Source organism: Nyctibius grandis, chromosome 27 (assembly GCF_013368605.1).
Source record: "Nyctibius grandis isolate bNycGra1 chromosome 27, bNycGra1.pri, whole genome shotgun sequence".
NCBI lineage: Eukaryota > Metazoa > Chordata > Aves > Nyctibiiformes > Nyctibiidae > Nyctibius > Nyctibius grandis.
The window spans coordinates 5,563,676-5,578,407 of NC_090684.1; the positions used below are offsets into that span (position 1 = coordinate 5,563,676).

At 56.9% G+C, this 14,732-nt stretch overlaps 1 protein-coding gene across 1 annotated transcript in view; it reads right to left on the reverse strand.

The window, feature by feature from the left end:
* Window positions 1–14,732, reverse strand: part of PPFIA4 (PTPRF interacting protein alpha 4) — a 32,662-nt gene that overhangs the window by 13,428 nt on the left and 4,502 nt on the right. The window contains exons 2-11 of the mRNA XM_068419538.1: window positions 10,754–10,855; window positions 10,463–10,627; window positions 9,817–9,891; window positions 8,041–8,136; window positions 7,390–7,611; window positions 6,795–6,941; window positions 6,537–6,671; window positions 5,872–5,955; window positions 4,809–4,940; window positions 1,642–1,733 (exon numbers count right to left, since the gene is read on the reverse strand). Of these exons, the coding sequence (XP_068275639.1) occupies window positions 1,642–1,733; window positions 4,809–4,940; window positions 5,872–5,955; window positions 6,537–6,671; window positions 6,795–6,941; window positions 7,390–7,611; window positions 8,041–8,136; window positions 9,817–9,891; window positions 10,463–10,627; window positions 10,754–10,855 (1,250 nt within the window). The remainder of the gene's footprint in view (window positions 1–1,641; window positions 1,734–4,808; window positions 4,941–5,871; window positions 5,956–6,536; window positions 6,672–6,794; window positions 6,942–7,389; window positions 7,612–8,040; window positions 8,137–9,816; window positions 9,892–10,462; window positions 10,628–10,753; window positions 10,856–14,732) is intronic.

Genomic DNA, 14,732 nt, shown 5'->3' on the forward strand with positions numbered 1-14,732 from the left:
GCATGAGCATCGTTTGGGATCTCCTAGCAGAAGCTCGCTGGTTCTTCTCATGGAGCATCCTCCTCCTCCATGCTCGGGAGCAGGTCCCCATGCCAGGCAGAGCAATGCAGCGGCTGCTGTTGGACACGAGGCCACTTTTTGCTGCTCACGGAACTCATTGTGTATCTCCACGTTGCCTGGTTGCTCCTCCTCACCCTGAAGACCCAACCACACAGCTGAGCAAAGCGCCTTCCCAGACCATGGGGTCGTTACTCCCTCTATGCATTGCCATAGGAGGCATGATGGTTTTTTAAGATGCCAAAAGCAGTTGTACAGAGCATTGACCAGTGTTTTTCCACCATGGTGGGTCTGGTTTCCAGTGCAGATACAGATCTGGGCTCCCCAGCCCGGCATCCTACTGAACCCAGACAGAACCACTAACACAAGCAGCTTGGCTTGGCGTCAGCTCGGTGTCTGCAGATGAAGGCACAGCCCAAGTTTCAAGGGGATTTAAGTTGTGGAGCCACTGACAAGCAATTCCAGAGCTACAAACAGATAAAGGAGCCTTAGACAAAAGCTGACATTTCAGCTGGGGGATTATTCTGGCCCCTGTAACTCAAGCTTTCTGCTGATTTTTCCTCCAAGAAGTAAAAAGAAAAAAAAAAAAAAAATTGTCCATCCTGTTCTTACAGACCCATACAAAGAGGCCCCACACATGCTCCAGACACTCCTCTGGCACTCAGCTAACCATCCTCACAAGCTCTTCCTCGCTCTCCCTTTTTCTTCTCTCCATGACAGATATGGGACCTCCAGGCCTTCTCCTCTCTGCCACAGCTGTTGACAGATTTGAAGTGGGTTACACCGGCTCCTTTCCATCTTTTCCAGCCTTCCTTCGAGGTGAATTTTCCTCACCGGTGGTCACCCTCTTTGATCCCTTGCTGCCTCTAACCCGCGTCGCAAGTGCTCAGGAGAGGATGAGGTCTCCCAGGCGGCTGCAGCAGTGCTGTGGGGCACATGCCATGCTGGCACCCCCTTTTTCTAACCCCTTGGTTTCTTGCAGTGGTGCTGGGTACCCCAAGTCAGTCCTGGAGGCTGAGACTTGATGGACTCACGTCTCCTCCTGGTGCTCTGGGCTGGGACCTCCCCATCTCCCAGCTGACTTTAAATGAAAGGGTGTGGGAGGGACACTGTAGAGAGGAGGGGAAAAATGGGGGCGTTCATTCTCCTTTGCCTGCAACACCTCAAAAGATATTCTTCCTTCTCCATTGGCCCATCCCCTGCACACCACAGAGGGAAAGGCGTTTGGTGAACATCCAGCTTTCATAGGAAATTAAGTCCTAGGCCCTTTGTGCAGAAAAACAAATGATGCTCAGTGGTTTTTCACCACTAGAAGAGCAAATTTTGGGCCATTCAGTTGGGCTGGGCTGCTCTCAACAGCCTGTGTCCCACCCCAGGACAAATCCATGGTGGGGACAGCACAGCCAGAGCTGACCCTGCTGCGATGAACCACCCTGCAGCCCTGCACCGAGTCTTGGTGAATCCAGAAATGCCTGATGCCAACAGCATTTTGGGGCCCTAAAAGCAAAACACCTCCAAAGCCGTGGGTGCAGGATGCAAGCGGGGCGTGCACAGGCTGTCGGGGTCTGGGCAGGCGGCCCTTACCTTGCATGCACGCTCTCCACGAACGTCCCACTTCTGGTCTTGAGCTGATCGACCTCCAGCCTCAATTTGTCAATCTCATCAGACAACCGTCGCTGTGCAGGGCGAGACGAGACAGGCAGGGGTGAGTTTTGCTCTGAAGAGGAGCCAGCTTTGGGGAAATCCACATCCTTAGCTATTGCCAGGGTTATATTCCCTTTAAAAATCCCCCTCCCAGGTTTAAAGCACCTTTGACACATCGGTAAAGAGAGAGCTCATGCAGGCAACAGTGAATGATGACGCTGGGGTGATGCCGCGGAGGGAAGGGGTGATCACAGGCTGGACAGACAGACACATGCAGCTCGAAGCCGTGCTGGTTGGAGAGATGAAGGAAAATTGGTCCCACTAGGATGCTCTGGTTTTGCTCCAGACTGCACATGCATGTTCACCTTGGCGAAGGGCTGGCAGTGAGGGACCCACTAGCCAAATTTGGTGCTGGCCCTGTCCCTCCCGCTGCCAGCCCCATCCTCATCGAGAACCTGCGCCTGCACTGGGTGGCCGTGCTGTCCTGCGGGAGATGTGACTTGGCAGGCTACGGGTGGGCAGGGAGGCAGGGGAGACAGGATTGTCCAGGCACGGCAGGATCCAATCCCACGGGCAAAGAGGCTGAACCAGGGTGGGCAACATGCAGGCAGTGTCACGCGAGTCTCCAAGCTTTGCCTCTGCCTGGAGCTGAGCGGCCACGGCTGGGAAGTGCAAGCAGTGCCTGCACATGGGCAGGGAGCAGATGGGAGAGCAAAGACCCTGGGCAAGGGGGAAAGCAGCCGCCTGATATCCCCAACCATGCATGAGACATCCCAAAAGCTCCCATTGCTTCAAAAAGCTGCAACCCTCCAGCTTTCCAGCACAGGCCACCATGGACTCATGTTGCAGACCCTACTTAGATGCTTTATCTGAGAGCAGGGGAGGTGTGAAGACCTACAGGGCCTTTGGCAAGCTGGGCATGGAGCAGATCTTCCCCCCCAGTTTGAGTGAGGGGGTGGAGAAAGCCTCAGGGGTGAAGGGGACGTGGCTGCCTGAGCAGCACCGTCTGTCGCAGCCAGGCTGCACCAAGGAGCACTGGGGTAGACACGCGGGTGAAGCCACCCCGGCCTCGCTGCTGTCCTCGGCGGGGCGTCAGGGATGGACGAGCGTGATAGAAATATAGAGACGGGACTGAACGTGCCTGTTAGGGAACCAAACCGGGGGTCTCCGGGGAGACGGGTGGCAGCTTCCATCCAGCCACTGCGCGGGTTAGTTTGTGGCCTCCTGCTGCTGGGCGCTGTGGGATCCCAGCTCCTCCAAAACTAGGGTATTTTAGGAGGCACAACTGCCACTAGCTGGGGAGTAGGAGCGAAGAAGCGCAGGCACTAGGGCAGGCTCCCTGCAGCGGCATTTACCTTGTCGTGCTGGTGTTCCTCTATCTGCTTTTGGGTATTTTCCAGCTCTTGTAACAATGTGTTCTTTAGAAAACGAAACAAAAGAAATGGAAACAAAAGCAGGAAAGAAAAAGAGAGACCGTTTAGAAAACGGCCATGTGGCCTCCCGAGGATGGCCAGTGTGGAGTCACTGCGTGGACGGTGTGACGGATGCCTGGCAGGAGGATGGCAATGGCTCCCCGATCTGTTCCTCACCAATCTGCCCGTGAACTGGTCTTTGCAAACCTCCTGCTCCTCAAGCAGGGCTGCCATAGCCCAACTCCTGCCTCACACCGGGGCCAGGGCATGGCCATGGAGGGCAAGCAGTGACTGGGGATTTGACGGGCAGGGCCTGAAGGTTAGGAAACGTGTCTGAGAGGAGATCAGCTCCTTGAGCACCTGGATCAAGGGAAAAATGTCCCCTACATCTAAGCTAGGGAACAGAGAGAGGGAAAACTGTGAGGGTGGTGAGACAGTGGCCCAGGTTACCCAGAGAAGCTGTGGCTGCCCCCTCCCTGGCAGTGTTCAAGGCCAGGTTGGATGGGGCTTGGAGCAACCTGGTCTGGTGGAAGGTGTCCCTGCCCGTGGCAGGGGGTTGGAACTAGATGGGCTTTAAGGTCCCTTCCAACCCAAACCAGTCTGTGATTCTGTGATTCTATAAAAGAAGATGCCTTTGCAGCTGCCTGACCTTGTGCTCTTTTTTTGGGAGATGCTGGCAGCCAAACAGCATCATTTTTGCCTGCAGAAGACCAGAGAAACTCTCTGGGTGAGCCAGTGCTGGCAGCAGGCTGGGGAGCAGACAATGCCTCTTCGCAAGTTGCCACCGCTCTGATCCCTGTTGCTTCTTGGGGTGAGAATTTGGACTGAGCCCTATGTGTTGGGTCCTGCTTTTTATCCAGAGCCACTCAGACATCTCCTGAATGACTGGACACGCTGGCATAACTGGGTCTGGTTGGGGACAGGAGGTGTGGAGCAGCAGGGACACAGACCTGATCCTGGAGGGATCAGCTGGGGGATGCAACCCCTGTGTGCTCTGACTTGCTAAGGGAAGCCTGGTCCCTGCAGGAACCCAAATAGAGGTGAATTATCAAGGGCTGACCTCCCATGGCGTTGTGAGGTTAATCCTTACTCTGTGCCACATTAGCTCCCAGCTAATTGCATTCACGCTGGGGCAGCAGCTGGCTCCAGAAAGGAAAGCCCAGTTCCCCAGGAGGAGCGGGGTGGGAGCTGGGAGGCTGCTCACGGACTCTGCCCCAGCTCGGAGAAGGCAGATCAGTCCGGGCTTGGGGGACAGGAAGGTTTCAAGGCAGCATGTGGAGGGGATGGGAGGTGGGAGAGGATGAACGCTGCATTTTCTCCCACAAAATACAATAGGGTTTTGCTCCAACAGCCTGGCACAGGTTGCAGTTGACGTTGTGCCAGAGGAGACACAGGGATGTGAGGGAACAGAGCAGGACAAACCCTGCTGCTGCTGGAGGTGAAAGGCGGTGGGGAGTGGGTCTTGCTGAGCAAGGGCCAGCCGGAGGCAAGGGTGCGATGCAGAGCACGCTTCCCTGCGCTCCCACCAGCCCCAGTGCCCAGCTGGTGTCCTGCATGGGATCATTTCTCCATCCCTGCACAGGTACTTCCAAACCCTCGTGGCTGTGGCTGGCCGAGACTCCGCGCCGGAGGGGCTGCAAACCCCTCAACCCCCCACCAGCCCCCCCAGAAGACGCCCTGCCCCCCAGCCACTACCTTCTCCTCCAAGGCTGCCATCCTCTCCTTGAGGTGCAGCTGCAGCCGCTCGTTGGACTCGCTCAGCAGACGGTCCACGGTGTCCGAGAGCCGTTTGTTGTGCTCCTCGTTCATCTTCTCCCGCTGGCGGGCCTGCAACGGCAAACAGTGACCAGCCACGTCAGATCCAGCGGATCCGCTCCTCCTGTCACGAGGGGCTCAGTGCCCTCCTGCCACCCCATGTCTGCTGGTGGTGTCAGAGCTGATCCCCCAGGCCCAGCTTGTGGGGACAAATCCACCCCTTACAGCACAGATCGGACCCTCTGCTGGGGGTCTGCTGGTCTCTGACATTTCCCAGCCAGGGATGAAGGGGAGAGAGGACAGGATCCACAGAGATCCTGCCTGCCTGCCCCTCAAGAAAGCTTGAACTGTGCATGATCCAGAGGATCCATTCCAGACCCCAATGGATCCTCTGGATTTTCAAAGGTCTCTCCAAATCGCTGCCCTAGGCCAAAACAACCAGGGGCTTCCCCAGGGGCATATGCACTAATGCCACCTGGGCGACGCGAGAAATGGGCATCACAACCTCCTGCGTGGACAGCCCACCCACCAGCTAAGGAGCACAGCAGGGATTGTGCGTCCCGTGACACATCAGCTTGGCCTCCCTGTCTTTTTGAGGGGCAGCACCCTTTGCTCCCAGCACCCATCCGTCTCGCCCTGCTGCTGATCCAGGCTGGGGGGAAGAGCAGCTGGAGCCTCCCCCTCTGCCCTGCATTTGGGGTCCCAGCTTGGCCCAGGGGGTGATGCTGGCAGAGGAGTGGACGTGGCACGCTAGCAGCAAGACTTGGATCCCTGGTAGAGCAGGAAATCACAGCAGAGAGTGTTATGAGCTCCTGGGTGGCTCTTGTTTAAGAGATCCTGAATGGGAAAGGATTAACCAGGCTCTTCTTCCCATCCTGCTTCGGAGACACCAGCAAGCCAGCCCTTCGTGGTGTGCCCAGGTACTCAGCCACCATGGCAAGGGGGAGCCAAGGCTGGATCAGGACCCATAAGGACTCCCTGGTCCAGGCTGAGCTGCACTTACCCTGGCCAGCTCCTGGTTCTTCTCCTCCAGCTGACTCTCCAGCTGCCGGAGGTGCTCCTCGATGCTCCCATGCCTCTCTTCTGCCTGGGAAAAGCAGAGCAGCCCTCTCGGATGATGCTCCCCAAAACAACGTGGGCCCTCCTGCATCCCCACCACTGTTCACTGGGTGCTGTGAGCCCAAACCAGCCCTGCTAGCAAGGTGATGGGAGATGGAGGTGCTCTGTGAGCGACTTGGCACCCATTCCAGTGCCCAGGAAAGGGCAGCGCTGGCCATATCCACACCTCCCTCCAGGCCTGCACGCTCCCAGATCCAGCCTGGGTCCTTCCTCTTCCTCCTCATCCCAGAGTGGTCCCAGCCCAAGCCAAAGGCCACCCACACTAACGGGGCCATCCCTGCCTTGGAGAAAGGAGCCAAGGGAAGGGAGCAAACCTCACCTGCGCAGGACATATTGGAAGCTTTAAAAACCCTGCCTTGTCCCTGCAGCCATGGGGGAGGCAGGGGACAGCAAAACTCAGAGGCTGGGAATGAGAGAAGGGTGCCTTGGGCCTGCCACGGGCTCCATCGCTGCAGGGGTCGGCCAAACCTGCCTCTTCCTCAGAGGAATTTCCTCTGGTTCCTGCTCTCTCTCCTGTCCCAGCTGTCTCCGAGCACCCCACACCCTTGCCTTGGTGAGTGCAGCGATGCGCTGGGCCAGCTCCGCTTCCACCTCAGGCAGCGTCTCCGCCTTCCGCATCGTCTGCTGCAGCTTCTGCTCCGCCAGCTCCAGCAGCTCCTGCAGATGCCGGGCTTTCTCCTCGCACTGCGGGACAGGGCAGGATGGGTGCCCAGCACCAAAGCTTGCCTGCTTGTCCCAACCCCGGCACCCGCTTCTCCCTCTCAAGTCCCCAGGGTGGTGGGGCATGTTTAGGTCCCACTTTGGTACCTGGCGGTGCAGGGACTCCTTGTTGGCCAACTCGCTTTCCAGCTTGTCGTTGAGGTCATGGATGGAGGTGGCTTCTCGCTGGGCTGCCAGGTAGCGTTTCTCCAGCGTGGTGATCCTCTCCTCCATGTCCTCTTTTTGAGCCAGGGCCTGGAGAAGTGATAGGGCTGTCACATCCTGATCTGTGACCAGCAATTTGGGAATGACTGGGTGACCCAGCTCCTGCGAGCGTGGGACACCCCTAAGTCCAAGCATGCAATGAAAACCCTGCTCTGCACAGGAATGAGAGACAGCAGAGTTGGAGAACAATAAAGGGAGAGTCAGGCAATCACAGAAAAACATTCTAGCACAGACACAACCCTGCCCCAGCTCTGCAGCACACCTGGGTATCTCAGTGTCTGCTTATAACCTCAGCAAAGTCCTGCTGATGGACTCGGGAACAATCTCCCAAAGGCAGTGGCCTCTTTTGGGGAACACTGGCCTTCCCCCTGTATACAACAGGGATTACAATCCCTTCCCAGCCCAGAGCATGTGGAAGCTGCTGTGAATATCTCTGCAACTGCAACAGGCTTGGCAGTGCGAGAGGACAGTGTCTAACCTCTCGGAGGTCCCTCTGGTACTTGCTGCTCATCTCCTCCGATTTGATCAGATCCTTCCTGGCGGTGCCCAGATCCTCCTCTAGCTCGGCGACGCTGGCAGCCAACGCAGAGATGCGCTCCTTGGCCTGGACCACTTCGAAATTCTGCTTCTCCAGGAGCTCCTGCAGCTCCACCACCCGCCCTGCCTCATCGTCCGGGTGGATGGAGCCGTTGGAGAGCCGCTGCAAGGCAGCAGAGAGGGAGGTGAGCGCAGGGCTGCCCCAAAGCATGGGCTGGCATTGCCTGTGGCTCCACAATGGGGGAACATGGCCCTGCAGGGACCCAGCGTGGGGAGTGGGGCTCTGGGACTGCCTGTCAACAGCCTCTGCTAGCCAGGGATGTGGCTTCTCACAGGCATGATGGAACAGGGGTGGCTGAGGGCTTCCCAGAGCACCCGTGGGAAGCAGAGCCCCTAAGAGCATCCAAGTGAGAGCACAAGATTCCCTCCGCCCAGGAATGGCCTGTACCCACCAGAAAGGACATTTCCCAGGGGGCTGGACCCAGAAGAGGGGGAAAAAAGTTTTCAGCACTCTGAAGCCAGTGACGAGGGGGTTGAAGAAACGATGGCCTCAGTAAGCGTGGTCAGAGCAGGGTTTTTTGGGGGCTCTTACCTTCCAGGAAAGCTTCTGTGCTGGCTCCTTGGGCTCCCTCTCATCCCGCTCACCTGCCGGGGCCTCCCGCGTGGTGCCTTGCTGCAGAGCTGCCACCTGCATGATAACAGGGCTTAATTAATGAGAGAAAGCAGACGAGACCAGCTGGTCTGGCCATGGGTGAAGCCAGCCCTGGTGCACCCAGGTCTGCAATTGGCTTCCTTCTGGCTTCCTCCACCATCATATTCAGCTAGTGCCTATGGCTGGGGGGGAACTGTAGGGACAGGGTGAAGAGAGGTTCTCCTCCCCCTCTACTCTGCCCTGGTGAGGCCGCATCTGGAATATTGTGTCCAGTTCTGGGCCCCTCAGCTCAAGAAGGACAGGGAACTGCTAGAGAGAGTCCAGCACAGAGCCACGGAGATGATTAAGGGGGTGGAACATCTCCCTTATGAGGAGAGGCTGAGGGAGCTGGGTCTCTTTAGCTTGGAGAAGAGGAGACTGAGGGGTGACCTCATTAATGTTTATAAATATGTAAAGGGCAAGTGTCATGAGGATGGAGCCAGGCTCTTCTCAGTGACATCCCTTGACAGGACAAGGGGCAATGGGTGCAAGCTGGAACACAGGAGGTTCCACATAAATATGAGGAAAAAACTTCTTTATGGTGAGGGTGACCGAACACTGGCACAGGCTGCCCAGAGAGGTTGTGGAGTCTCCTTCTCTGGAGACATTCAAAACCCGCCTGGACGCGTTCCTGTGTGATATGGTCTAGGCAATCCTGCTCCGGCAGGGGGATTGGACTAGATGATCTTTTGAGGTCCCTTCCAATCCCTAACATTCTGTGATTCTGTGAAGAAGAGAGGGGAAGGCAGAGGTGCTGTGAAGGCTCAGTACCAATGGAGGATGAAGCCACGTCTTGCATGGACACAGCAAGGGTTGCTACAGGCACGCAGAGAGCCTGAGCCCGAGCAGTGAGGGGAATCCTCGAGGACCTGAGCCCTACATCCCAGGACTCCCCCCCAACTCATTTCACTAGTTTGCAGCCAGACTCTGAAGCTGGTGCAGATGTAGGCAGCAGGAGCAGGGGATAAACACCGACATCGCACCCTGATCTGCTGGGGGAGGATGGGGAAAGGTCCCTGCAAGGTGACCGAAAGCCAGGCACCGCCTCCCTGCTGCACCTGGGGAAGTACCGTGAGATACCTCCTGGGAACTGGAAAGAGGAGCAAAATTTGGCCAGGTAGAGGCTACAAGGATGGCTCTTTCCTCTTGGCAGTAGCGGCTGGGCACAAACTTCAGGAAGGAAAGCAGGGTTAATATCTCTCCAAGATGAAAAGGGGACAGCGAAGTCCCCATGCCACAGCCCCAGTAAGGAAGGAAAGGGGGGATGCAAGATGAGGTGCTCGGAGCAGCGAGGTTTGGGTCTCTGCTGAGGCAGGAAAATCCCAAGTCACTCCCAGCCCCCTGAAATGATTCAAGTTCAGGTTGCTTTTGTCAGTGAAATGAAAACCAAAGAGCAAAATGACAGGGGAAACCTTGCCCGTGAGACAAAGGTTTTCAGAATATTTGAAAGGTTTCCTTAAATACAGACAATCCTTCACGTAAATAGCAATTTTAGAATAAATTTAGAAAAAAAGCATTACATCAAAACCGCCCAAACGCCGTTTCTGTGATCCGCACAATCGTTTGAGGGTGGTATTTCAGCAAATTCAACATGAATTCACAAATGTAACCCGGAGCAGTCCCAGCCCAGCGGGCACCCCGGCAAGGGCCCGGGGTAAGCTGCTGAATACCTCTTACCTGCCGATGGGCATCCACGAGCTGCTCCTCCAAGGTTGCCACTCGCTCCAAAGCTGCTCGCAAGCGTTCCCTAACCTGCAGTGGTGTAAGGTAACAGGAAAGGCCATTATTTATCCATGATGAGGGTGCCCATGATCTAGGCAAGCTCCCAGCCCCTTTTGTCTGGCTGATAGCCCATCACTTGGGAGAGTGAAAGCATGTTGGAGAGGAACAGCCTGGACCAAACCGATTCTTGCAGGAGACCGATGGCCAGGGCAGCCTGAAGATGTCTTTTAGCAGAACAAGGAGCTGCTCGAGGTAAATGAATCAGGAGGAACAATAAAAGTTGTAACACAAAGACTGAACCAGGGTGGCCAAACACCAGCGCTCACCACCACCACGTGAGTGACCCAGAGAAGCAAGATCCCCATCCCCAACAGCCTCAAACCCACAGCATCCACTCAGCAGCCCCACCAGCTCGTAAAACGAGGGTGCTGCAGCTTTGGGATATCCAAGACCTTCCTCCTGAGGGACCCCATGTCACCACCCAGCTTAACAACAAAAAATGGCATCCAGTGGGAGGAAGGAGGAGGGTTGGGAGAAGGTCAGCTCTGAGCAGGGGATGCTCACGGAGCGAACTGGGAGAGGTCCCAGCAGCCTGTCTCACCTTTTCATCTAGCGCCTTGTGATGCTCAAACAGTGACTTGAGCGCCTTGAGCACCTCGACCTCACTGGAAACCCCGGACGGTGACTGGGCCTGACGCTTGACCACGGTCATCCTCAGGGACCGCTCATGCCGTGACACCAGGCACTCCAGGTGCTCCAGCAAGAGCTGCAAGAGGGCAAGCATGAGGCTCTCACCACCCCAGGGGCTGGCAATGCCGATATCGGCCCAGCAGCCTGTGGTGTCCCACGTTTCTGGGGACTGAAAGCCACGCAGCAGGTTTTATGTGCTTACCCGGGTGTTATTGCGCTCGGCTTTCAGCTCCGAGATCTCCTCCTCCCTCTCCAGGAGCTGCTCCCGGCATGCACTGAGCTCCCGCGTCAGCGTTGCAAACTCCTGCAGAAATCAGGGAGCATGGGATGGGGAAGGAGCCACCATCCTGGCCCCACTGCCGGGACCTGCAGCGCAGAACATTTCCCATCCAAACCCAACCACTGAGAGATGGGGACACCAAGGGGAACACTGAGAAATCAGTGGGGAAGCACAGCCAGGCTGGGAGGTGATCTATTCCTGGCTTCCCTAAGTGCTTTGGAGAAGGGAGAATGCAACATCCCAATATTTATCCATTTGGTTTGATGTCCAACAACACAAGAAACTGCTCTACAGCTCCAGAGGTGCTCGATGGCATTTAAAACATCCCAGTCAAGGCCACCAGTGTGCTCCCATCCCCACCGTCCCCTTGATGCAACCCAGCAGAGCACCCACCTTGGAGCATCCCATCAGGCTAAAACTCACTGCAAAGCCACAGCCGGCCGGGATGGGTCCCCTGGCCCCAAGCCAGCCTCTGCCATGGCCTCTTGCTTTTCCAAAGGCAAGAGCAAGATCTGCCCCAGGCCAGCATGTGGAGCCACATCAAGCTTCTTATGGGGCACCCCCAAGTCCCAAATCCCAGCTGAGAGAGATGGAGCACAGCAGGAGATGCGGTAGATGCCACCAGTCCTTGCTCCAGTCATCACACCCTCCAGGGAGGTGACAGCCAGCAAGGAAGAGCCGTGCACAGAGCGATGCCAAAGCAGAGCTGCAAAGCCAGCACATCCCTTGGGATACGATGGGCTCCTCAGAAACAGAGCAATCGCACTTGTGACTGTGCCAGAGGGGAAAGGAAACTCGCTGTGGTGTTCCTAGGATGCAGGAAGAGTTCATTTTCCCTTAAAAAATAAAAACCAGGTGCCTGGATTAGCCCAGGAACACTCTCCCATTGCTCCCAGTTGCTCTTTCAGTTGCCAAAGTGGTGCCAGGACTAAGCGACGTTCTGCAGCTGGGATTTTTCAGGGTGAAAAACGCAAATGTGGAAACGCTTCATGAATTTACACCAATTTCACAGTGTTGTTGAGAAGAACTTAAAAAGGAAAAGGGTTTCAGAAGAAGCTGAGAAGGATTTGACTGAGCATTAACAAACCAAATTTCAACTGGGAGCTGAGAGCTGTTTTACAGCATGAAATTCTCTTTCACTTTAATTTTCAAGTTAAACAAATAAAAACCCCTTAAACTGAAGCAAAATGTTGAGGTTTAGGTTGAATCAAACGTTCTGCTCAGCTCAAAGTGAAACTTCTTGCAGCAGCTGACATCCCTCCAAGAAATCAGGAGCTTTTTAATCTCTGTTTGTCCCAGCTAGATTTTTCCCTCTCCTTTCACACCCCAAACTGCTCGCACTGGTGTGGTTTTTAGCCTGGGGTTGGTGGGGACAGTGGTGTCACTGGTGATGCTGGGGTTGGTGGGGACAGTGGTGTCACTGGTGATGCTGAGACCCCACGGCAGGACAGGACCTGAACACACTGCAATGCAGAGGAAGCGAGAGAGCAATCACAGCGGCCGAAGTCAGTCATCATCCCTATAAACAGCTGCTTTTCTGCCCATCACCATGCCTCAGGGCTGCTGCCACCTGACATCCTCACCCCAGCATCACTCCAGGGCCTGAGTCCCTTGGCTCCTTTCCAGCCCCACTCCTGCCCCATCGCTTCCCCAGGGACCGCTCCAGCCCTGGGGTCATCCCTGTCCCCACCACTTCCCCAGGGACCACTCCAGCCCTGGGGTCATCCCTGTCCCCATCGCTTCCCCAGGGACCACTCCAGCCCTGGGGTCATCCCTGTCCCCACCGCTTCCCCAGGGACCACTCCAGCCCTGAGGTCATCCCTGTCCCCACCGCTTCCCCAGGGACCACTCCAGCCCTGAGGTCATCCCTGTCCCCATCGTTTCCCCAGGGACCGCTCCAGCCCTGGGGTCACCCCTGTCCCCACCGCTTCCCCAGGGACCACTCCAGCCCTGGGGTCATCCTTGTCCCCATCAGTGGTCCCCCAAATTGGTCACAGCACCCCAAACCTCCATCACCAACCTCTGCCATGCCCAGGCCCCATCCCACACTTGCTCTCGGACCATCCCACAGCCCCCCAAAGCGCAGCGAACCCCACCGCAGAGCCGGTACCCCCAGGGGATCGCTGTGCCCAGCCAAGCCTTTCCCGGAGCCGTGCTCTCCCAGCCGGCGGGGATTAAGGCTGGGCACAGCCCAGCGGCACACACACGTGCGTGCGCACCGCTGGGTTACGCAAGCACTGCGCACAAGAGCGAGCAGCTCGCGAGCATCACCACGGATTACACCGGGGCTGGGAATGCCGGTGAGTGCGGCAGCAAGAGGTGCCAGATCAGGTGCTCATGCACCGCTGGCTGCTTCAGATTTAGGGATGTGTCGCTCCCCCAATCCCTCAGTACCCCAGGAGAGAGGCAGCAAGGTTTACAGAGCCCAGCAAAAGCATCCTCGCAGCCGTGATGGCCCCAGGAATGTCTTTCAGCAGCCCGAGACATAACAGCGGGTGACACGTTGGCTGTGGACTCTCTCCCAGCACCGGGGCAGGGACCCTGTGAATCCAAAGCCCCCAGATCTGCAAAGGGTGGAAACCTCTTGCTCTGCCCCGTGGCTGGCAGGGGAAGCTGGGGCTGCAGACGTGGATGCTCACCCCGCTGGGGTGAACAGGGCTACGTGCAGCGTGGGACGGACAGGACAAAGCATTGGAGGCAGCAAGGGAAGAGGGATGCCACGCTGGGGACGGTGATCGCCAGTGCTCAGCCCTCCTCATCCCGTGTTGCCTGCACAGCCTGCCTGAGCTGGCCAGGCTGCACAGACTGCGCCCACAATCAGGCTTCCATCCCAAAAAGCAAGGAGATTAAAAGAGAGAGAAAATCCGCTGGAGAGAGACAGGCAGCCCCCACCCCGGCCAGCCCGATGCAATCCGTGGGTCAGCAGGTCAAAGCATGGTGGTGGCTCCACGCCCGGCCACAGGACAAAGCTCCTGCCTGACGCCATCCCATCGGCGTGCTCCTCTCCGAGCCCTCCACCCCACCGAGAATGGCTGGTTGGATTCTGTGCCCCAGCGAGGCTGCCAGGCCTGGCGCATCCCATGGCAAATAAAAGAGACCACAATAACTGTCCTTCCTTGGGGAAAGGCTGCAAAAAGGAACATTTACCACCAAAAATAGCAACACCCCTGCAGAGAGATGGGACAGCAGTAAGGCTTAGCCAAGACACAGGGCTGGGGGCACTTGCAAGCCTTGGGAATAAAAAAAAAAGGAATAAATCACTCCAGCACCTACCTGTATCTACCTCCATCAGCCCTGGCTGTGCCACACATCTGCCCTAGCACTGCCACCTTCCTTCTGGGCCACCGACGGGCACCAGGTGAGTTTGGGGACCATGAGGAAAAGCTGTCCCCAGCTCCTGGCTGCAGTGTCACACTGTGGAGCAGCGATAAAGAGGATCTGGGTGATTTTCCTCTGCCCTGGCCACGGACAGGAGTCTGCCAGGAGATGCAGAGGTGCCTGCCTCCGGCTCCGATAAGCTCTCAAACTAAGCAGGGACACCTATAAACGGATTAGAAAGTGAAGGAGAGGTGCCTGATCTTCAGTCAAAGGATGGATGATGAGACACAGCCCTGGGAGTCCTCAGGAACCCTGCGGGAAGCCCAGCAGCCTGGGAAGTGGCTAATTTGGATTCAAACCAAAGCCCAACTGGCTGGGCTCAGCCCCAAGCCCCGGGGCAGGAGGGAGCGGGGTGGACGGTTGCTATTTTCACCGTCGGAGCAGAAAGGGAGATCCAAAGCATCACACAAGGTATTGAAATGGGGCGTTGCAGCTCAGGGCTGGGAGATTTGGCCGGCACCAGGCACGTCCAGGGTTCTGGGTCTTCCCCTTGGCTGCATCAATGGGGAAGGCACAGGGATGG